Source organism: Parasteatoda tepidariorum, chromosome 5 (genome assembly GCF_982258835.1).
Source record: "Parasteatoda tepidariorum strain Cologne lab strain chromosome 5, Ptep-v5.0, whole genome shotgun sequence".
NCBI lineage: Eukaryota > Metazoa > Arthropoda > Arachnida > Araneae > Theridiidae > Parasteatoda > Parasteatoda tepidariorum.
In genome coordinates this window covers 101,435,033-101,460,293 of record NC_141759.1, presented here as the reverse complement: position 1 = coordinate 101,460,293, position 25,261 = coordinate 101,435,033, and the positions used below count along the sequence as shown (strand labels likewise).

General features: G+C 29.6%; 1 protein-coding gene across 1 annotated transcript in view; it reads left to right on the top strand.

Annotated features, from left to right (window-relative positions):
• LOC147809912 (ras-related protein Rab-8B-like) overlaps positions 1–23,850 on the top strand; it is a 38,561-nt gene extending 14,711 nt beyond the window's left edge. Inside the window, exon 2 of the mRNA XM_087164649.1 lies at positions 22,663–23,850. Within this exon, the coding sequence (XP_087020775.1) occupies positions 22,663–22,812 (150 nt within the window). The 3' untranslated portion in view covers positions 22,813–23,850. The remainder of the gene's footprint in view (positions 1–22,662) is intronic.
• Positions 23,851–25,261: the final 1,411 nt, after the last annotated feature.

Sequence of the window (25,261 nt, the reverse complement as noted above, 5' to 3'; positions counted from 1 at the left end):
GTCTTCAGTTCGCAAACGAAACTAACGCAAAAATTCTATGGGAAAAAATTCAAAGCACATTTACTGGTAAAACCGAAGATCGAAAAATCGATGCAAGTAACGAAATAAAAAATCTTGAAATGAAAGAAAATGAAAATGTGTCAGACTATATTGCAAGATCACGAGGACTTAAAACGAAATGTTCATCACTTGGACTGCAAATTTCTGAACGAGAACTTGTTTATTATACTGTTAGAGGGTTACAAGGACAGTTTTCAAAAATAAGAGAAATCCTGAAAACCCAACGTGAAAAGCCAATGGATGAGATTTTAGAAATACTGCGGGAGGAAGAGAACAGCTTATCAAAATTAAAAAATGAAATTCCTAGACAAGTAGAAGCATTCGGAGTAAAACATAAAAATGAAAATAGAAGCAGGAAGAAATGTTTCATCTGCCATAAAACGAATCACCTAGCTAAAGACTGCTATTTCCGAAACAAGAACGAGGGAAATCAAAACCAAACATATCAAGAGAAAAGAAAATTTTCGAACTATAAATCGGGCATGAACAAAATCAAAAACAATAAAGCTCATTGTGCATTTGAAAATCAAGATGAACATTCTAGTGAAAATTTTGCACTTACCGCAGAACAAGAACACCACCAAATAAATTCTAGTGCTACCGGTAAAAACAAAACTGTTTTTATTTTGGATTCTGGTGCTACTTCACACATGGTAAAAGATTTAAACTTTTTTGAAAACTTAAATCATGTTAATGATGGAATAATACAATTAGCAGGTAAGAAGTCAAATTTAATTTCTAAAGGAATAGGTATTGTAAAAGCTACAACAACAGTTGATAATTGCAGTAAAAATCTAACAATATACGATGTAATATATGTACCAGATTTAAGAAACAATTTAATTTCAGTATCTAAATTAATTGATAAAGGTTATAAAATTGAATCTAAAGGTAATAATATTTTGATTTTAACTAATGATAATCGCAGTGTTTTAAAAGCCGTAAATATAAACAATCGTTTTGAAATTTTAATGGAACCGTGTAATAACATTTCACCTAAATTTTTTGATTATAACGATGTAAATAATTCTGAGTTAGAATGTAATGAAGTAAGTAATTTGGATACTTATAATATTTGGCATAAAAGACTATGTCATTTAAATCCACAATACATGGTTAAAATGCAAAATGTTATTGGCATAAATTTTAAAGATTTTGAAAATTATCATTGTGAATCTTGTGATATAAGTAAAGTAACTCATAAAAGTCATCCAACAATTAATATTGCACAAAGTAATTCTGTATTAGAGTTAATTCATGCGGACCTAGCAGGCCCAATAAATTGTGATTCATTAGGAAATTCAAAATATTTTTTAGTACTAGTGGATGATTTTTCTGGGATGTACTTTTCTTATTTTTTGAAACATAAAAATGAAGTATTTGAAATGTTTTGTATGTTTAAAGAAAGGTATGAAAATTTAATGAATAAGAAAATCAAAAGATTTAGAACAGATAACGGTCTAGAATTTGTCAATAACGAGATTGATAGTTTTCTAGAAAAATATGGGATCATACATGAAAAAACAGTACCGTATAATCCTTCGTCAAATGGACGTGCTGAGCGAGCCATAAGAGTATTAGTAGAAAGGGCTAGAACATTATTATATGAAAGTGAATTACCATTAAAATTCTGGGCTGAAGCGATAAATTTTAGCACACACATTTCTAATCTAACACCACGTAAAAATAAACAGAATCTTCCGATTGAAATATGGTCAGGAAAAGAACCTAAACTTAACTACTTAAAAGTATTTGGATGCGTCGTTTATTTTCATATACCTAAACAATTCCGAAATAAATTTGATGTTCCGGGAAAACGTGGCATTTTCGTCGGTTATTCTAGAGAAAGGCGCGCTTATAGAATATATGATGTTGATAAAAATATTGTAATTGAGGAGCGATCTGTTAAATTTAACGAATCATTAAGAGGAAGTAAATTTCTAACAAACAAAAATGAATGTAGCATATGGAACATTGAGGATTTGACCCAGTTTAATATATCTCAACCGCTAATCGAAAGTGAAACCCAAAACTCCCCTCCATCCGAATCAAGCAGTGAACATTCTTTTTCTCATAAATCGTCCCAAGAAAGTGCTGATTCACAAAATGAAAATAATCAAAATACTCATGCATTAAGACGTTCTGAAAGAATTAAAAATAAAATATCTGCAAACGCGAACTTAGCCTTGAAAGGATCGTCTATTCCTCAAAATTATGACCAGGCGATAAATAGTAATAAATATTCCGAGTGGAAAACCGCAATGGAAAACGAACTTCTTTCGATGGAGAAACATAAGGTTTTTGAATTAATTGAGAGGCCTAAGAAGGATAAAATAATAAAAAGTAAATGGGTGTATACAATTAAAAATGACGATAATAAACAAAATAATAACAAAATTTACAAAGCGCGACTGGTTGCAGCAGGGTTTAATCAAATTAAAAATGTTGATTATTCTGAATCATATTCACCTGTGGTAAATATTGAATCATTTAGGTTATTAATTGCTTTAGCAGCAAAATTGGATTTATTTGTTAAATTTTTTGATATTAAAACTGCATATTTATATGGTGATATTGATGAAACTCTGTATATGGAAATACCTCCAGGCTTTGAAGATAAATATGGTAAAAATAAAGTGTGTAAATTAAATAAAAGTATTTATGGTCTACCTCAATCTGGTAGAAATTGGCATATAAAGTTAAAAAATGAACTTAAAAAGATTGGTCTCACTCAACTTGCATCTGACAATTGCGTATTTACTAAAATTAATGATAATGATTTTTTCGCAATTTGTGTATACGTAGATGATTTGGCAATATTTTCTAATAATTCGAAATTATACAAGGATATCATTTCAAAACTTAATCAAACATTTGAATTAAAAGAAACAACTAACGATTCAAAATTTTTAGGCATTGAGATTTCACAAAAAGAAAACGGAATTGGTATATCTCAAACTCATTACATTGAAACTTTAATGAAAAAATATGGTTTGGAAAATTGCAAGAAAACAAATATTCCCATAACTAAAGGTGAAGATAGATGTTTTAATCCTACTGATGATTTAGTAGATCAAACTAATTATCAGGAAATCGTCGGTGAACTTTTATATTTAGCAAATAGAACCCGACCAGATATTGCTTTTGTAACTAGTTATTTATCACAATTTAATAAACGTCCTGAAAAAAGGCATTATGTTTTGGCCAAGAGAGTTTTGAAATATTTGAACGGTTCAAAAGATAGAGTCTTGTTTTATAGTAAAGAATTCGGTATTTTAAACTGTAGTGCGGATGCAAGTTGGGGCAATGCAGAAGGAGGAAAATCTTTTTCAGGTTGTGTAATTATGATAGGTAATTCTCTTATAACATGGAAAAGTAGAAAACAAAGATGTGTAGGACTTTCAACATGTGAAGCTGAATTATTTGCTGCATCTGACACAGCTCGAGAACTTACTTGGATAATAAATATGTTAAATGAACTGAACTGTAAAAAATTTATTGATGCTCCTGTTACTATGTTTTCTGATAGCCAAGCAGCTATTGACTGGTTGAATAATGGTAAATCTTCTAACAAAACCAGGCATGTAAACCTTAAATTTCATTTTGTAAGGGATATGATTGAAGATAAAATTTTAAAAACTGTGTATAAGAATACTAATGATAATATTTCTGATTTTTTAACTAAAGCTGTAACTTTTGAGAAGTTAATTTTCTCTTTGGAAACAATAAGTTTAATTTGAAATTTATGTTAAGAGAATTAATATTTTTTATGTGTATATTGTTATATGTGTTAAAAAGTAAAATCCTTCTCGCAGGGGGAGATTGTTGTCATTCCCTGGGAAGGATAGCTACGAAGTCTTTTTCTTTTTATACCGCCAGATGGCGTTCTTTTTAAATTTGTATGTGTTTGTTTGCTTTTTGTTAATAAACTTTTACTTTCTGTCTGAATCTCGATCCACGGACTACATTAACTTCTGAAGTTTTTATTAAAATATTTTTATTCTAAGAAGATTGCAGGTGATAAGAACATTGTTGTGAGGGAATGACGCGAAACACTGGGGACAAAGTTTAAAATAGTGCTGTGTTAATATTTTTATCAGAAATTAAATTTAAAATTGATTTCCTGAATTCTATATTTCAGTATTCTGAAATAAAAAACACGAATTTGAAAAAAAAAAAAAATTTTTATTTCAGAAACAATTTTTTTCTTTTTTTAAATCAGCAGTGGGGACAAGTGAGGGAATGACATATTGGTATATTTTAATTACCTAAAATAAATAAAAAATAAAAATTGATAATTTTATTTTTATTTTTTTGTTAGCTTGCATTCTGAAGGACACTTTCCTTGAATTTTTTTTCTTCGTAAGCTGTAAAACCAACATAAAATATACTGGGGACATGAAAATGACTGTTTTTGTGAGAATGACCCATATATATTTGCAATTTCAAACTTATATCGAAAATATCCGACAGATCTGGCGCTACATCTTATGTAACATAAATATAATATATTTAATATATTATATTTATGCTATATATTTAATAGTTTGCATCCTTGTATAATTAGGTGCATTCTTTTTGTTATGAGATTATGCAACCAAAGTCGTTAAAAAAAGTAAAAAAGTGGGAGAACCTCAATTCCTTATCTTTATTTACCATCTCATTAATTATTCAAACGTAAATATCACTAAGACTTACATTTCACATTATTCATATGAAGAGAAATTCATTTTTCGTATTTAGTTTCAGAACTAAGCTAAAAAGAAATAGACTAGAGAAAATGTTGCTAATTTCATCCTGTTTTAATAAAATTTTGATAGTCATCACATTTTTGTCGCCCGTTGCAAACCTCTAATATGAATTTGAAAAATCTTTTCCGATAATACCCTGTGACCAACTCGATTATATATGAGGAATTTTAGAAATATTTTCATTTTTTTTAAATGCTGATCGGAAATAAAATAGATATTTTTTAAATGATTTAAACTTTTATTAAACTTTCGACAGAACTTTAAAACAACATACTTGTCAACTTTCCCGGTTTTGGTAGTTAATTCTATGTTTAATCGTTTCGTTATTGATTAAATAAAGTAGATGTACAATGATTTCTAACACACTTTTGGTAAACAATTTAAAGAAAAATATAAAACCGGATAATCCTGAAACTCTAAATTATATAATATAACAGTCATTAAACAGACGAATGAATTTTCAGTTTATGACTACTAATGTTCAACATCATATCCTTGTAATTTTGAACCCAATCCAGAAAACAAGGGAACTCCTGGATGAAGTATGGTGAGAAATTCGCCTTCGTTTAGGACTTATCGATGGAACTAACTCGAATTTGCGTTATATGGACAGGAAAACAGCGAAAACGTCCCTCGGTTAGCCTGACGGCAAGGGGACTCTAACGCACGATCTGTCTACCACTGAGGATATTTCAAGTCAGCACTGTGGTCGGTGCAAGCTTTATGCGGAATTCGTATCGACCAGTCATCGCTGGGTTTCGAATCCGGTGCATCCGAATTTGCGTTATATGGACAGGAAAACCTCCCACGATTAGCCTGATTGCATAGGAACTCTTGGCCATGATTTGACTACCACGGGAGACATTTCACGTCAACACTGTGGTCGACGTCAGGGCTAAAGAGAATACAAGGGCTAGTTCATTCCGCTCTTAGAGCTGAAGCTACGATTTCCCTCCTCATGACGTCACTGTGTCTACAGATCTCGGAGATCGCAAGCAAAGATATGATAATTTTGCATCTTTCTCTTGTAAAAATAAGTTAGACTTTTCTGGTTATTAGCCTTCAAACTTTACGTAATTAACACATTATTTCCGTTCATAAACATAGTTAAAAAAACTATCTTGATTATTATATTAAAAAAATACCATTTTAAACTTATAAAAATGTTTTGCTAGTTGGTGAAAATGACACGATAAATACTTTATTTTAAAAAGTTCAGTTTTAACTTTAACTATTAAGAAAAATGAAGGCATATATCGACACTTTTTTTATCTACATATTCTTTTATAAAGATAAGTTAAGTTAAATTTAGAATCCCTGATTTTAAAATATGTCGTTAATAGCAATTTGTTCATACTTAATCATTAGGAAACATCAACCTTAAACGCTAATTACTGAAACAAAATAATAATTTAGGTTCATAATGACATCAGAAATTTTACAATTGTTTATAGACATTTAAATTTACGATGATATAATATATAGATATTTAAATTGAAGAGAATATAATTTTTTAAAAAAATCATAAATATTTAGAATAACTACATTAAAAAATATGTTATGAAATTAGGAGAATTTCAACTATATACTATATATTTTATTTATACTTTTTACTTACATTTTAATTTTCTTTGACTTTATCTATTTTTTAATTCTTTTCACCTGCCTTTCTTTATGAAGTAGCGAGGCGGTTTCTATTTAGATAATGAATTTTTAAAAAAGTTCTTTATGACAGAGTAAACGTATTGCGGTTTTATATTAACTGTGTCATTTCGGAATCCATTCTTTACATAGTTGTTCATTTACTTTAGGGAACACGCGAAAAATTATACTTTTTCCTTTTGTTTTTATATCAGAACTTTTGCAAGTTGCAATCGCGCAAACTGGCATTTCGATAATAGTTTTAAATTCTTGTAAATTCACTGCAAAAACTGAGGAAAGTCATTATAGAAAATAACAAATGTCTTAGAATATCTCGCAAAAAGAAATGATCCAATATTAGTTAGAGCTAGTAAGGCCAAACGCTCCGTTCTTGAAGTAAAAGTGCGAGCTTTGCGCCAAAGTGACGTCACTAGAGTGACGTCGGAGGATCGGCGCGGCAAGAGATACTTCAAAGGAGTGAACTAGCCCTTCTATTCTCTTTAGCCCTGGGTCGACGTGAGCTGGGTGTAGAATTCGAATCAACCAGCCATCTCCGAGATTCGATTGCGAGATTTAACTTCTCAGGGGTTAGGTCCGACAGTTAAAACTCCCTTTGCAGAGTGACAAGACCCTCCCCTCACTGTGATTGGACGCACCTCTCAGGAAGAGAGGCAAAAGAGTTACGTCACCCTTGTGACGTTTTATCGCTCCTGAAGCACAGAGAAGAAAATACAAACCTCCGACATACTCAACATTCACCATTAGTGCATGGTGAATGTCGACATTTGCCGGTGAGTGTGAGAAATAAGGATATTTGGTAAAACTTTGGACTAACACAAGGAGACTATGCGAATGTTGGCATTCACCGGTGAAAGTCGACGTTCTCCAAATTTTTGTCTTCCTCGGTCTTTCACGGAATGTTTTTTTTTTTGCTTGTCCAAGTAGGCGTAACCAATACTCATTACATTTCAGGAAGAAAAAAGCTTCTGTTAGAGTGGGCGTTACTTTTCAGCAAAACAAAGCATGGTGCTAGTGATGAGATCCTTTTTTATTCATTATTAATAGTTAGAATGAGAAATCATAATAATGAATAGAGCTTCAACCTCCCTTTTAACGGATTAATACATACTTTACTCCTCCGTAATGGTTCGAAGACTAATCAACCTTACATATACTAAGTAATTAGAACAAGCGTTGTTAAGCTTATCACTATATTGCCCCGAATCCTTCAAATATTCAGTACTCATAAAAAAGGAATTACTTTTGATCTATTGACCGGATTAATACGTACTAAACTCATTCGTAATGGTTCGAAGACTAATCAACCCTAAATATGTTAAGTAATTCAGAACAAGCGTTATTTTAATGTACGAAATCAGACACAAACAAACCTACGTTCTCTAAATAAACAATATTTTTTCCAGTCTTATTCGGATTCTTGATCCTCGAAATACTTGACTAGACTGGTAGCCACATTGTAGAAAATATGGTACTGTACCGTTACCCCTTTGGCTGTGACCTCAAAATTTAAATTTAGTAACGGTTACCCAGGTTATTTAGTAGACAAATATCTAATGAATTACAGAAAACTTTCCACATTTAAAACTCATTTTTATTGCACCTCTAAATCTTCAAAAACATAATTTCACACATTTCCAAATGCCAACATGGGAATAAACATTTATACATTAATTAAAACAAAAATGCAACCTTAAAACACTCAAGCATAACCTTCCACTTCTACAGTTCAAAAAAAAGACATTTATAAAATAAAAACTTCATTTAACATTTCTAAAAACCCAGACTTGGTTTATGATATCTATAAATTACACTTAAATGCTGATTGTTCTCCTAAAAAAAAAAAAAACACAACATAACAGTTCAGAATTTTCGGTAAATGATTCCTCTAAAAAGTTAACGAAATAAAATTTAAAGTTTTATAAGTACCCTACGGAATTTACTGCTTTCACTCTGGAACCGCCCACCGGAAAGGTAGATGAACTCATGGACAAACTCCTTGGCTAGGATCTCGAAATTTCTCCAGCTATTCTAATTTCAAGCGACTTAGGCATGTAGAAGGGGGACACCGGACGTCCAGCATAGATTCCTTCGGACTTGGCCCATCGTCTCAAAGATATCGGCTTTTGGCTAATCCCGGTAGTTCTTCCCGCTAGAGACTTCAGCTTAGCTTTCCCTAAGGTTACGATCCACCATCTCCGAGATACTGTCACGAACCACTCCTACAGCGGACAAACTCCGTATCCCCAGGATACTGCTCTGATTAACTGCTTACTACTGGTACTGCAACTGCTACTAGCCACATTCATCGCTTCTCTTTTATCCTCCCGTCAACAAGGCGAAAGAATCTAGACTGACCTGTTTACCACGTCCAGAGTCATCCCGCATCCGGCGGACGTCAGAACCAAAAAAAAAGATCCCTGAGAAAAACCGTCATGAATCCACTAATACCCTATACAAGTTATAATACCATCTTCAATAAATATTAATAAATTTAGTTACATAGATTTTACCCAAAAAAATCCCTTTTTAAAAGACTAATTCAAAATTTCTAAAGAAAATATCATTATGATTGAATTTAAACTTTACCGTAGTGGTGCCATCTACAGACAAATAATCTATCTTTAAAAGTATTACAAAAAAAAACTTATAATAAATTTCAATTTATTACAATACCATCGCCTCACCGAAAAAAAAATTAAAATACTTTTAATTTTTTGAAACACTATAGCACTATGTTAAAATGACCTGGAACACTATCAAGAAATCAAGAAAACTAAATTATTGGTTTCACATAAAAAATTCCGTTTTTTCCTTTTCTCTAAGCTGTTCATAAATAATTCCTACTTAAAGTTCAAAATCTCTAAAAGCACCACGCGGCTTTAAACCTACTTTTAGATCTTTATCACTAAAATCAAATCTGACCCTAACAATGTGCACCTTGCAAGGAAACAGAAAAGAGGAATCAAATATGCGCCAAAGTAGTTTAAACTACACTTAACTTTAAAAAACATTATAACTCAGATTTACACTTAGCAATACCTTTTCCAGCGGCCCATAGGGGGTCAGGAAAAGATTGTACAGCAACGTTATCAATCTTCAGCTTTCAAATTTTAAACATCTAAAGATTCATAATCTGCATTTTCAAAATAACATTAAAAAAACAAAAATGGGACAAACCCAGTTTTGACTGATTACATACATCATTACAATTGCCGGTGGAGACCTACACTTCACACTTATGTACATAAAAGGACCGTGGTCCACCTGAAAACAAAAAACAGTCTCCACCGACCTACTACATTCCGGCTTATGTAACCAAAATATGCACCGCCAGATATAAACTCCTCCTCCATATTTGGAGAACATTTGACATTCCACCCCAAAACATTTATAACCCAATTTAAAACAAGAAAAATTTAGTTGCACCCCCCTCTTACAAATTCTAATTTCTTATGACCCGTCCATTTACTCGTTGTCTTAAGTTATAACGAGGTTGCGGAAAAGGCACGAATTTACCTGTCTCATACAGTAGATTTTCTGGAGCAGGTGTTTCTACTCTTTCCCTATCTATACTGCCACTGATTTGGTCACCGAACCCACTATCTCTGGATCGCAAAATTTCCAATCTTTGCTCCGCCTTTGCCACATTCTCCACATGAACAACCCTAGTATAGCCAAAATTTTTTGTATGTTGGATTTTCAAAGTGACCGGAGATAAGACTTCAACCACCCTGAAAGGGCCCTCATTAAATTTAGCAAATTTCTTGCACTGGTTTTTCTTTAACACAGGATTGAACCAGTATACTTCATCCCCTGTTTGGAAATTATATTGTTTGACGTTTTTGTCTCTACGAGTTTTTCTATTTTCTGCAGAATATTCTAGATTTTCCCTCGCTGATGCATAAGTACTATGCAATTTACCAAGTAAATCTTTGGCAAAGTCCTCAGCACCCACGTAAGAGAAAGGTTCATGGTTTCTACGAAATTCCAACTGTAAAGTTAATTCCCTACCATATGTTAACAGTGCCGGAGTACTTGCAACGCCAAAAGAGAAAAATGGCCAGGTATAAACACACCCGTTTGACCATCCTGTGGCGAAGGCTTATCTTTAAGACACATATTCGATTATAACTCAAATATCACAAATACACTATTAATTGAATATACCCGAACTTGTTTACGTCTATTTCAAAAACTGGGAATATATAAATACACTCAAATATGATACAACTTTAAAACACATAAAAAGTCAAATGTTAGCATCTGGAAATGCAAAAGATTGCAGCACCAATTTAGGCCCTCTCTATTAAATTTGCCATCCTGGTCACGGCACCAATTTGTACCGTTACCCCTTTGGCTGTGACCTCAAAATTTAAATTTAGTAACGGTTACCCAGGTTATTTAGTAGACAAATATCTAATGAATTACAGAAAACTTTCCACATTTAAAACTCATTTTTATTGCACCTCTAAATCTTCAAAAACATAATTTCACACATTTCCAAATGCCAACATGGGAATAAACATTTATACATTAATTAAAACAAAAATGCAACCTTAAAACACTCAAGCATAACCTTCCACTTCTACAGTTCAAAAAAAAGACATTTATAAAATAAAAACTTCATTTAACATTTCTAAAAACCCAGACTTGGTTTATGATATCTATAAATTACACTTAAATGCTGATTGTTCTCCTAAAAAAAAAAAAACACAACATAACAGTTCAGAATTTTCGGTAAATGATTCCTCTAAAAAGTTAACGAAATAAAATTTAAAGTTTTATAAGTACCCTACGGAATTTACTGCTTTCACTCTGGAACCGCCCACCGGAAAGGTAGATGAACTCATGGACAAACTCCTTGGCTAGGATCTCGAAATTTCTCCAGCTATTCTAATTTCAAGCGACTTAGGCATGTAGAAGGGGGACACCGGACGTCCAGCATAGATTCCTTCGGACTTGGCCCATCGTCTCAAAGATATCGGCTTTTGGCTAATCCCGGTAGTCCTTCCCGCTAGAGACTTCAGCTTAGCTTTCCCTAAGGTTACGATCCACCATCTCCGAGATACTGTCACGAACCACTCCTACAGCGGACAAACTCCGTATCCCCAGGATACTGCTCTGATTAACTGCTTACTACTGGTACTGCAACTGCTACTAGCCACATTCATCGCTTCTCTTTTATCCTCCCGTCAACAAGGCGAAAGAATCTAGACTGACCTGTTTACCACGTCCAGAGTCATCCCGCATCCGGCGGACGTCAGAACCAAAAAAAAAGATCCCTGAGAAAAACCGTCATGAATCCACTAATACCCTATACAAGTTATAATACCATCTTCAATAAATATTAATAAATTTAGTTACATAGATTTTACCCAAAAAAATCCCTTTTTAAAAGACTAATTCAAAATTTCTAAAGAAAATATCATTATGATTGAATTTAAACTTTACCGTAGTGGTGCCATCTACAGACAAATAATCTATCTTTAAAAGTATTACAAAAAAAAACTTATAATAAATTTCAATTTATTACAGTACCAAAACGTTCTAAAGTTTGAATTTGTTAATGTTAATTTTGCTTTTTGCCTATTTCGCCATGTCTAGAGAATTTTCTTAAACGGATCGATACATTTTTGCTTAGTATTATGGAATTTATTTACCCAAAGATAATTCCATCTAGAAAAATATTTTTAATGTTTATTTATTTTTATAATTTTTTTTATATTTTTATTAAGTTGAAGAATAATAGAAAAATTTGAATTATAAGACACACAAATTTTTACTACCTTCTAAAATAAGTTATTTTAAGTGATAAATAAAAAAAAATTGAGTAAAATTCAATGCAAAGTTCTAGAGAAGTTAAATTTTTGATTATACGACTATTTCTAATTGGACAACTCTGACACTATTAGACCGATTTCATTCAAGTTTTGTATTTTAACATTAAAAATTATGTACTTTAAAAAGAATTCAAATACCTTTACTTATATACCCTACATTTCAAATTTTTGACTATTATTAAAAAAAAGTAATAAAAATAATAAAAGATTGCAAAAAAATATTAATTTAGAGCAATGATACAGCAACATAATGAGAAAAATATTCGCATTTTGGTTTTAAGGTAAGTTAACTTAGCTACACTGTAAAAAATTTCAGAAACTAATTTTGATTCTACTACAGTGTTTCCAAAAATCTCAGAGAACTTCATTTAATTGCATGTTTCCTAACAATTGAGAAATTTTTTTTTTTCAAAAGTACAAAATTGAATCTTCAATTCAGATTCAGAGTTTTCCGAAATATTCAGAATCGTTTTTGAAAATTACATGCACCGTTGCTGCCTCATATATTCAAAAAAATTTCGGGTTTTTTTTTTTTTTTTTTTACTATCTGCGTCACAAATGAAAATTTGACTATTTGTTCATTAGCAGTTTTCCTTCCCCTAAGAAATTCGTCACAGAAGGGGATTATAAATAATTGCACCGAAATAATTGCACCCTTTTCATCCTTGGTACCCATATCTTTTACCAGCCAGAGAAACTTTCAGTAGTCCCCTAATTTCTATTCTATAGGAAAATGATGCTTCTTAAATTGTCACCGTCTTATCAATTGCTTTCTTTAGGCTTTTTTATCCCGTCTCCCATTTTTAAATATCGATTCTCCAAGGAACCAATTCTTATTCAAACTTGCAATTACAAATAGTCTTAAACAAAGAATTATCTACAATTTATAGAACTACAGATGCATTAAACTTCCAGAGACATGAAATGTTCGAAAGAACGGGATTTCGAATCCAGTCGGCTGAAGAATCCCCGTGTATTAAATCGTGACTGGCGCACGTTAAATCTGTCGGGGTCACAAAGTCCTTCAAGTTCCCGTAACTCTCAATTAGTACCTCTGGGAGAGCTGTAATGGCTCAGGGGATAGAGCGTTCGCCTTCCAATGAGGTGCACCGGGTTCGAATCCCAGCAAAGACTGGTCGATACGAATTCTGCATCCGGCTTGTCCCGGCCACAGTGCTGATGTACAGTCCGCAAAAAAAAAAACGAATCACCCTGAATAACTTTCGTTCTAATGATCGGATTTTCACGAACTAAGTGTCAATCTTAATGGTTCCTGGGGGTGACCTCAAATATGTTAATTAATTAGTGCTAACTATTAATTAAGTTACGAAATCAGACACAAAAACGTACTTTCTCTGAATAAACATATATTTTTTTTTACATATTTGGAATCTAGACACTTCAATTAGGGGGGGTAGACAAAATTTTAAAAAAATTGGGTGGTAAATTGGGCCGCAATAAAGGTTTATATATTTGGCGATGGTCCAGAAAACCGCCAAAAAAAGTCGCCTGCGCAAATGAATATTTTAAGATAACCCATTGACTAATTCAAAAGAGGAACGCTTAATTTTACTAGGTTGCTAGGCAACCATGCTATGACTGTGAAAAAATTGAAATAATGTTTTGTGATTGCTCAGAGAGGTTTAATTCATTGTTAATAGAAAATATCTCGAAGTTTCTAGGCAATAGACAATTTTCAAGCTGATTTCTGTCTAAAAAGCAACAAAAAAAAATTTATTTTGATGTCCATTGAAAAGAAAATTTGTATCGATTTATAAATTATTTAGGATTTTCTAAGTTTTTAGAATTTAAATACATGAACTTTTTATCTGATATTGTTTAGATTATGCTGTTTTTGCTAAATTTATTCGAGGAATATTCATACTAAAATCAAATTAACATAACTTATTACAGCTATATACAAAATTTTAGGGATAATCATTTTTACAGCTTTAATCGAGTTTTCTAGGCAAAAAAGTTTGAAGAAAAATAAAGTGCTTGAAAAATAAAATTTAGATTGTATAGTTATTCTAATGCACATTCACAAGGTTTTCTGTAATTTAGGATATTTCTTTTTTCTATAACTCAAGGAATTGCTAAATGTTTAGTGGCATTTTAAAGACATTGAAATATGTTATGTTTAAGAATAAGATATTGAAATAATATACTGCATATTGTATGATTCGTTGTTTATAAAATCGATTCATTCTGCTAGATATTTAGGTTACATGGTTTTCTTTGGATAAAGATGATTAGCAAATAGCATCCTCGTGTTTCGATGCATTCTGAAACTTACGTTCGCAAATTCACCATACAATGTCGCACAGCATATTCTTCAATTACGATAAGCTACATTTACCACCAAATACTGCTACAATGATTATTTATGTTTTCTTATATATATCTGATACTCTCCTTTTAAACAGAGCTAGCAAGATCCTTAAGATACTGAAATGAGGCCCAAAAACTTAAAAGATAAAATATTTTATTTCATTAACTCAAAATATCTGGTCTCAAAATTTTAATTTTTAAGTTAATTATAACTTTTACAATATTGATGCTCTTATATTTTTAAAGACCACATAAATCCTGTTAAAATATTAAAATGCGTATGTTTACTTTAACAAGTGTAAAATCCTTATCAAAATAATGATCAAGACCCAAATGTTAAACAGTATAATTGACGATAAAAACTCAACTGGCTTCAAAACATATGAAGAGGGAAGTAAAAGTCGGCATGCTTCGAGCGTTCAAATATAATCGCCCATTCTCAAGACTTGTCAGGCTTGAATAACTTGTGACTTTCATTATTGGACTCTCAAAACATGTCTACTTTTATAATCATCTATTATTTTTTTAAATCCATGAAGTTTTCATATTTTCGATTCAGTTTCTTGGGATTATCCATTTAGTTACACAACATATTAAATTATTTCACTCGATATTAAAATAAGTTTTAAAAAGGTATTTTTTATGTATCGATGCCAAAGTTTATTCTACATATATTTTAGGGTATGTTTTCGGAGTATTTTCTTCGAGTTAATTTTTACACCCTTATTTGCTTAAAATTATTAAATAATTTGCTTAAAATAAATTATTCAAGCTACATGATTTAATGCATTTATAGTATAATAGTAAACGGGGCTTCCATCGCATATTCTTAACCTTAATACCGGTATCATTAAATAAATGGAATAAGCTTAGATAAATAATAAAAGCTAATTTTTTCCTCGTTTTAATTTTCAAGGAATAATATGTTTCGATCAAACAGATTTCATTCCGGAAATAGCGAAATTATTGAGTCCCTTGGACCAATATCATTCTCATCCTCTTTTGACGAAATATAGGAAAAATTAGTTTTCACAGTTTCTGTAAAAAGTATGTTAGCCTTCTTGCCACGGCTTTTTTATCTAATTTTTTATTAAAATAAGTTCGGAAATTGCGTATTTTTTAAAATCAGATGACTCTAAAATTAGCACGGCTTCGGAACCTTCTTAGAAATTTCAATTTTTAGTATTTCCTACTTAACAAAACAAGGCATTTTCCTGATAACAAATTATACTACAATAATATATTGGGAATCTTGCTAAAGTAAAAAGTTAAACAAAATAGTTTAGTATATTATCAGGAAAAAAATCTACTTGGTATCATAAAGAAAGAGTAAAGGATATAATGAAATAATTAGTGAATCACACGTGATCAGATAATTAAAAATTTAATTTCACAACTAAGATGTTAGGACGACATTTAAGATACTGAGATATTTTAAGACGCTTAAAAATTTGGCTGCGTATTCGACAGCTTTTTATGTTCTGTATCTTTATACTCTTTGTAGTGACTTATAAAGCATCAAAACTATGTTAGATATTCTATGTAGAAGTCAAAAGAAACAACAAGAAAAGACAATTAATAATTTATACTCTTTTTTCAAAAAAAAAAAACAGTATACTTAGTAAATAATCAACTGTTTTGCATTAAATAATTTTAGACAGCGGAATGTTTTTAATTTCTTAACAAGGTTTTATTCTTAGCTAGCAGACAATAATTCTTCTTAAGAAAACTTGACTATAATTTAGAAAGGAACTTTACTTTAAAGAAAACCTAAATTAAAGAACTAAAAAAATTGATTAGTATATTAATGAAGAAATAATAAACGTAAAAGGGAAAAGTATAAGATTCTTAATCTTATATATATATCAACAGAATACATGTTTCGAGAGTAACGATGCACTATTTCTTCAGAAGCTTGAGAAGGAAATCTCACAAGTTATGTTGCAAATTTTTAAAGTTTTAAGAAATGTTTAATCTCCCAAATATCCAATAGCCTGTGCTTTTCTCAATATTGAAGAATTTATTTCAAAAAGAACATTTGGTTAATCAAATTTTGGCACTGAAGCTGATACAACTAACGTTGATAATGAAAGTATCTTGAAAACTGATTTTGATATATGTCCTCTTGAGGCATTGTTAGTTGCAAAAACAATTGGTTCCGTAAGTAAATGGTAAGTACTGCTGAAGATCCACTAGATATAAGTCAATGAGAGATGGATTTTACTCAAACTTCGAAACTCCTTTTTCTCATTTATTATCCAGTGAGGAATTCTAGAAATGGTACTGGAAAATCAAACGCAATTTCGAAGAAACATTAACATTGGCCAGAAATTTGGAAAAAACAGGAGGGTTAAATCAAAAGAAAAAAAATTTACTTTTTTGCATTAACTTCAGAAAAAGAACGAAAATTTAAAGAGATTGAAAGAGCTGAAAAAAAAGTTAAAGCAGAAAATATGACGAAGAGAAAAAAAATACTTAAAAAGATTGAAAAATAGCTTAAAAAATATGGGGAAAAGAGTAAACAAAGAAGTGATCTAATTATGATAATAATAAAAATATCATCGGATTACGCAATGATAAACATTCATAATTTAGAACGAACTATTAAACTGTGAAAAAAAAAAATTTAAAAAAATTTTTTTTTTAAATTATGTATTTAAACATATTTTACTTTCCATTCCATGACTGAAAAAAAGTAACATTTTCCACGTTAACTGTGATTATATGTTGTAATTCCAAAAAAATTCTTTTATTTACACATTTGTGTGGCCTATGGATTCCTAGCGAGCATCAAACATTCTCTAAATTAAGTGTTCATTCACTGGAAAATTTAGTGTTTATTGACTGGTAAGAACTGTTCCTTCACTTGGTTATCTTACTACTTATTATTTAAACCACCAAAAGCTTAAAACAATATTATGTAAGTTATCTAAATTTTTTTTGCTTAATTTGTATTTAATAACAAATATGTCGACACCATCATTTAGCTAAAATTAAAAATTTTGAAATTTTTATGATTTTTTTCTTAAAGGCAAGCTAAGCTTAAGTGTTCCTTCATTCGTTAATTTACCCTATAAGATGTTGAGAAATTTGCGATGTTGTGAGAGCTGCTTAAAAATACTGACTACGTATTTTTATTAATATTTATAAAACATATATTCAAGAAATTGATAAATATATTATTCCAAATCTATGCATACGTATGTATATTATTGAAATTGTATTAGTTATTGAAAAACAAAATTAAAAAATAAAAAATAATCACATTAAATAAGCACAATCTGGTGTATATTCATATTATATCAGAAGATCATATCATATCCTATTTTATAAAACTAGACATTCCTTGAATAAAGTGTTTTTTATTAAAAATGTTTTATTCAAATTTCTTTACTAAATTGCAAATAAATTATTTAGCGACTAAAAAGGAAACATTTTATTTTATAGTTAGAAAGAAATAAAAATAAAAAGATTAGCAAACGATTATTAGCGAAAAAAATATGAATGAAATTTTACACTACGCGCGCGAAGTCAAGTTCCTCGCAAGTTTATCACATTTTAATATTAATCGCCCCATTTAATCATTTCTTTATTGTCGCCAAATTATTTTATTAAAAATAATTAATTTTAATTTTTCTCAGCTTCTAATAAATAAAAACAGTTGAAACTTTAGATTTTTTAATTGAAAAATATGTAGATTGATATGGTATAAAAAAATCCATACCTTATAATTCAAAATTTTTTCATCCTCACTTTAATTAAATAATAAAAAATAATAAATAATTATTAAAAATTATTTTTTGCATGAAATTATCTTTGGGTAAATGAGTTTTATGAGTGGGTGCAATTGTTTTTTGAATTGCTTCATTAGTTTTTAAAATATGACTGAAAACGCAAAAAGCGAAATTAACATTAAGGGGTACGAACTTTGAATCGCTCTCCTGACCAAACTATGGGGACCACATTTCCCAGATTGCGGCTACCCCCTATATTTTGAAGATAAGAAATTCAAATATGTAAAAAAAAATGCATGTTTATTCAGAGAAAGTACGTTTTTGTGTCTGATTTCGTAACTTAATTAATAGTTAGCACTAATTAATTAGCATATTTGAGGTCACCCCCAGGAACCATTAAGATTGACACTTAGTTCGTAAAAATCCGATCATTAGAACGAAAGTTATTCAGGGTGATTCGTTTTTTTTTTTGCGGACTGTACAATATTCTCAGTGGTAGACGAATAATGGGTTAGAGTACCACTGCCGCCAGGCTAACCGTGGTAGGTTTTCATGGTTTTCCTCATCATGTAACGCAAATGCGGGGCAGTTCCATTCCCCCACGATGGCAAATTTATCCCAATACTTAATCAAGGAGTTTCCTTGTCTTCTGGATTGGGTTCAAAATTACAAGGCTACGGAGTTGAAATTAGTAGTCGACGGTTATAAAAAAGAATAAAAAGTACCCCTGGGAGTACTGAATTGGAGATTCGTCATTCTGTGGTTCAAATCAACATTACGATCCGTGGATGAAGTCGTTTTCTTGGCCATAGATGGCACCACTGAATAAAAAAGCAAGAAAGACTTTCTCTGCCTTAAAATTTCGCTTTTTTATTTCAAGGAGGATTGCTTGCCAGTAGCATTAATAGTAAGAACAACATAAAAAAAATTTGTTGGAATTTTTTTTCTAGTCATTCTGGTTAGAATCACTCATTGAAAAAGCGCAACTTTATTTTTTTTTCTTCATCTTTTAAATTTAGTCTCCTAAAATGTAAAATTTCCATTTCAAAACTTTTTTTTAACGAAAAAGAAGTTTCTTTTAATTGATTTTATTATTATGTATTATAACAAAAACTATTATTTTTTTATCATACGATTTTCAATTTATTTGGAATAGTCTTTTATTTATATTTTATGATTTTATTAATTTATGCTCCTTTTTTAAAAAGAATTGTGATATCATATTCGATAATATTCAAACAAATTTATTAATTTTAAGGAAAGCAAATATATGTTTATTAATCCAATATATGCATTTATATTATATAATATATGAAGTGAGCGACAAATTGATTTATTTAGTAAATTAGATTTGATCGTACATGCATTGTTTCATTTTTTGTTAGCGATTTTTGAACTTATTTTATATTTTTAAAATTAAGCTTTTGAACTTCTATAAAGGCAAATCGGAAACTAAACAACTTTGTTATAATTCAAAGTAAAATGTTTATATCATCTTTAAATAAATCATAAAATGTAAACAGAGTTTCATTATAAACTGCTGAGAATGTCATCATTTGATTTGTATATATGAATATCTTAAAATTAAATTATTTTTAGTCAATTAAAAATAAATGTCTTTAAACCAGCTTGCCCAATGTACTCTACTGCACCCTACTACGTAAAGTAACTGCACAAATAGATCACCTTTTGGAACAATAGACAATACCTTAAAATTTTTATTGTGTGTTTAATAGAGATATTTTTTGCGTGTTTGTAAGTCAGACTTAGTTTATAGCCTCGTTTATTTGGCGTACCTAGTGTAACATATATCTATCGCATTTATTTTTATTTCTTATATTTCCGTTTTATAAAGTAGCACGTTTTGTTGCTATTTAGTTTTGATTGATATGAAATTTTGTCTCTAATATGAAAAATGTATCTAGTCCGACTAAACCCCATGTTCAATTCACCTAAAATCAATTTAAGCTCAACACAATAATGCACGCAATTCGAAACAAAAATAAAGACAAAATTAAGCGAATTAAATGTGATAAAAATCCCAATAATGGGGATTACACTGTGCTTTGGAAAATACTAGTATTTAAAAACCAAGTTGGGGTATTTCTTTTTTTTTTACCGAAAGCGAGTACCTATTAAAAACAGTATAAATTTCTACTTTCAGATATACCTGAAAAGTAAATATTTTATGATTAGATCAGCAACAAAATACTAAATGCAGTTTTTTATTCTATCATTAAATAATTCGATAAATTAACCAAAATGTCGAAATTCGCTGACTTGTTCGAAAGTAGGGTATTTAATACTTATTTATTACTTATTAACAGATTATAGTGCTATTTGAGGCACTAATTTAATTAAGAAATAAATAAATTTATTTAATATTTTATGATGAACATCGAGTTTAATAATGACTTTGCTGTGACAGCTTGTAATGACATCGACATTACAAGCTGTAATAAATAATAAAAACAAATATGCTTTTATTTAAACTTTATTATTTTTTACTTTACGTAGTGTTTGAAATTTTAAAATAAAATTCTGAATATTAAATTTTAAATAAAAATTAAATAAAAAAATTTATTCATTGATAATTAGCTACGTAATACTGTACTATAACTGTTAACTGTTATAGAATACTATAACTGTTAAACTTTTCGTAAAAGAAATACCATAGGAGCACTCTGTAGACAGCAGGAGTGCAACTAGTTGAAATTTGATGTGCTGAAATTGCCAGTTTCATCTATGAACTTAAATGCGAGTTATTCTTAGCATTATTTTTTTTCGAAATTTTAATTTGTTCGAAAGTATCGGTCGAAAGTCGGTATTTTTTTGAAAGTTTTTGTTTCACTTTCTTTTTGCTATATATATGATTATTTACACATTGTTGTGGAAAAATTTATTTTTCTCTCTCGAGACTGTTATTTTATAAGCTTGAGCTTGACCGATGCCAAAATTAATCGAAAAATAAATTAATAAAATTAACAAAAACTCAGAAAAAAAAGGTGTTAGATGTTGCCAAACATAAATCTTGACATTTTTATCGAGATTTTTAAAAGAATAAAACACTCAAGTCAGAAACAGTTTCCAATTTGAACTGGTTATATCGATTTATTGTTGACAAGCAAAATTACTTCTCTTTTATTACCTCTTATTGTGACGCATAATCTGTTTTCCAAAGTTAGAATATTTTTTTTTTGTTGTTTACACTTGATTATTTTACAAATCGTTTGTTTTCTTGCGATTAACAAATTAACTAAGTTTCCTTACATATAATTATAATAATTTCATATTTTATTAACAAAATATTATTTCTTAGAAAAATATTAACTTTTAAAAGAAAATGGAGCAAACTGAAATCGCTAGGACGGGTGAGCAGAGCGAGCGGGGAGATAAATCCTCTTTATTTAAAAAAAAAAATTCTAATGTGCAACTATAACTGTCATAAACTGCTGTAATCGATTTACTTCTTTATTTCTGTTTCCGATGTGTCACCTATCTGTAACTTTAAATGACTCTTTTTTATATAGCAGACTATAATTGTACAAATAGTTTTATTGCTGAATTTCTATTTAAGATATGTTACTTTATCTATAACTTTAAATTACTCTTTTTTATATATCAGACTATAATTGTTTAAGTAGTTTTATTGTTGAAAATTCTGTTTAAGATGTGTTACTTTATCTATAACTTTAAACGATTCTTTTTTATATACTTTAAGATGTGTTACTTCTATAACATTATAACATTAATGTATCTATAACATTAATGTTATAGATATATACTTTATTATTTAACTCATGTTTAAATATCAAACTATAGTTGTATAAATCGTTTTATTGCTGAAAATTCTGCTTAAGATATGTTACTTTATCTATTAATTTAAATAACTCTTTTTTTCATAAATCAGACTATAATTGAATAAATAGTTTTATTGCTGAAAATTCTGCTTAAGATGTGTTACTTTATCTATAACTTTTAATAACTCTTTTATATATAGTAGACGATAATTGTATAAATAGTTTTATTGTTGAAAATTCTGTTTAAGATGTGTTACTTTATCTATAGCTTTAAATGACTAATGTTTAAATATCAAACTATAGTTGTATAAATCGTGTTATTGCTGAAAATTCTGTTTAAGATGTGTTACTTTATCTGTAACTTTAAATTACTCTTTTTAATATATCAGACGATAATTGTATAAATAGTTTCATAGTTGAAAATTCTGTTTCGGATGCGTAATTACTTTAAAATGTTATTTATTTATTTATTTTTTCATTTCAGACTATCTTAGTGGGTGATAGTGGTGTTGGGAAAACAAGCCTTCTCGTTCAGTTCGACCAGGGAAAATTCCACTCGGGTTCTTTTTCTGCTACAGTGGGAATCGGCTTCACGGTAAGTTATTCTTTCTCTCTTCTGAACTATAGATATTGATTCTCTTTACAGTTCGTTAAATCAGCAATGATTAAAAAATCTACTGTTTATGTATACATAAATTATTTAAAATTATGTTTATTTCGACTACGTAGTTTAAATTTAGAAAAAGATAACACTTAAATAAAATATATCATCGATAAAAGAAAGGTATGCTTAAAATAGGTAAAATTCTAATTTATTTTTGTACTACATAATTTAAATTTCAAAAAGAGAACACTTAAATAAAATATGTCATTGATAAAAGAAAGGTATGTTTGAAATACCTGAAATTCTAATTTATTTGTTACTACATAATTTAAATTTCGATAAGAGAGCGCTTAACTAATATATGCCATTGATAAAAGAAGGGTACATTTGAAATAAATAACATTCTAATTTATTTGTTACTACAATAACAAATACTACAATACCCCACACTCAGCTGAACCCATGCTAGAAGAGCTATCTAGAGTCGATCGATGGCGGCTCCAGCACTCGGTCTAACCCATGCTAGAAGAACTATCGGTATTGAGGGAACCATATAATTCCATAAAAAATAACTATAATTTTATAAAACAAACAAAATAACTTAAAAGTAAGTCATTTGTAACGAGAACATGTTGTTTGAATTGCTAGAATTTTCAAATTGATTTAAATATGCTACTGCTCTACCAAATTTAATTTTAAATCGTAAATTTTCCACAGTTGTAGCAAACAATAAAATATTCTAAGTAAAACACATTTGAATAATAAGTAAATGAAAATATTCCAGACTGCATCCTTTTTACTTTACTCGCATCCATTTTTTTACGCTATTATTTCGAAAAAAACAATCGATACAAAAGCACTTCGAAGGTAAGTTATTTAAAACAGAAACATGTGTTGCTTTCATCTTAAAAATGAAACCTGATTTCTAAAAATAGAGCCAATTTAAAATCGTGCATTCATTGTTATTCCTGCATATTTATGGAATCGCCTAGTGAAATAGAAGAAACAAAACTGGATAATAAGATTCGTTTTCTTAGCTGCAGAAGCAGAAATGGTATTAAAAAAAAAGGAAAATTAGGCAGAATGTGATGATATTTGATTGCTATTCAAAAGCAAAATTGTTTGAGCGAAGAAGATTTAAATTGAACAAATTAAATGAATGAACTCAAGGTTCATATAGTTATTAAAATACTTAAAAAGTAGTAGAATTGTTAAATAGGAAAGATACATTTAAAACTGGAAACCATCATAACGTTTAAAAAACTTCAGAACTAATTGCTTCGAACATTTAATTTTTAAGATATATCAGTAAAATGAATAAGTTTTAATATCATATCAGTTTTTTAAAATCATTTTTTAAAGAACTGTTCAAACTTTAAAATTAATCCATTATTTCTTCAAGCTTCCTAACTTGAGATATTTTATGATTCCACAATTAACTTTTCAAATATGTTGAGTATAATTTTAAAACATTAGGAGAACTTTTCTTTTTATATAATAACATATTGAGTGGATACACCAATATTTTATCAATAAAAAATAAGTTTTAAACGTTTAGTTCAAATACACAAATGCAAATAAATTTATAACTATACCTATTTGGAACATTCCTGCTAGAGGGAATTATAAAATTAATTTTACTTCCAGTTAATTTTGTTTTGGAGCAAAACGGAGTTAAGAGTTCTCTAAATTGTATATACATTTGCTTAGATATCTAAAAATTCAAACTTGTTTAATCATTCAAACTTGTTAACTCATAATGACACACAGACACACATGATCGATTACATTTTAGAATGAGTATTTTGAATATTTCTTACCCTGTATTGAAAATTTATTTTCTTTTAATCAGTCTAGACCAGGGGTCGCCAAACTTTTTTGATCATCGACCCCTATATAATTTTTCGAAATCTCCATCGACCCCCCACAAAAGTAATTCTCTGTTAATTAAAATAAAACTCTATTAGATACTGTGTTTGTACATTTATTTTATGATTTTAAACATTTATTAAAGTAATAGTACATTGTGTAACAATAGTTTTAAGAAAAATATATTAATATTGAAATTTAAATACCTTATTATTAAATAATAAGTAATTATGCATAAGTAGATATAATAAGTAAAGTAACTAAAGATTTACTGCTTCTTGATCAATGAAATGGGTGTGTCTGGTGTTTTTTTGCAAGGTTCGCTATATTGGGTTCAAAATTGGTCAATTTTAATTTTCGTCAAAATTGGTCAATTTTGTAATGTTCGTAAAAAAATACAAAGTGTGCTATAGTTTTGTCGCGGGCTGTACTAATCTGTAGATATTTCTGCCAGGTGCTAACTGAACTTCGTTTCAAGTATAAAGCTTTTTCGCTAATCACAATGTAGAGTTTGGGTACAGTAGATCTCTGGTCGATGTGCCCTTCTCTTTGGAGCTGCCCAACTTCGAAGTCTAACTGTTAAACTCATTATTTAACTTATTAAAAAATA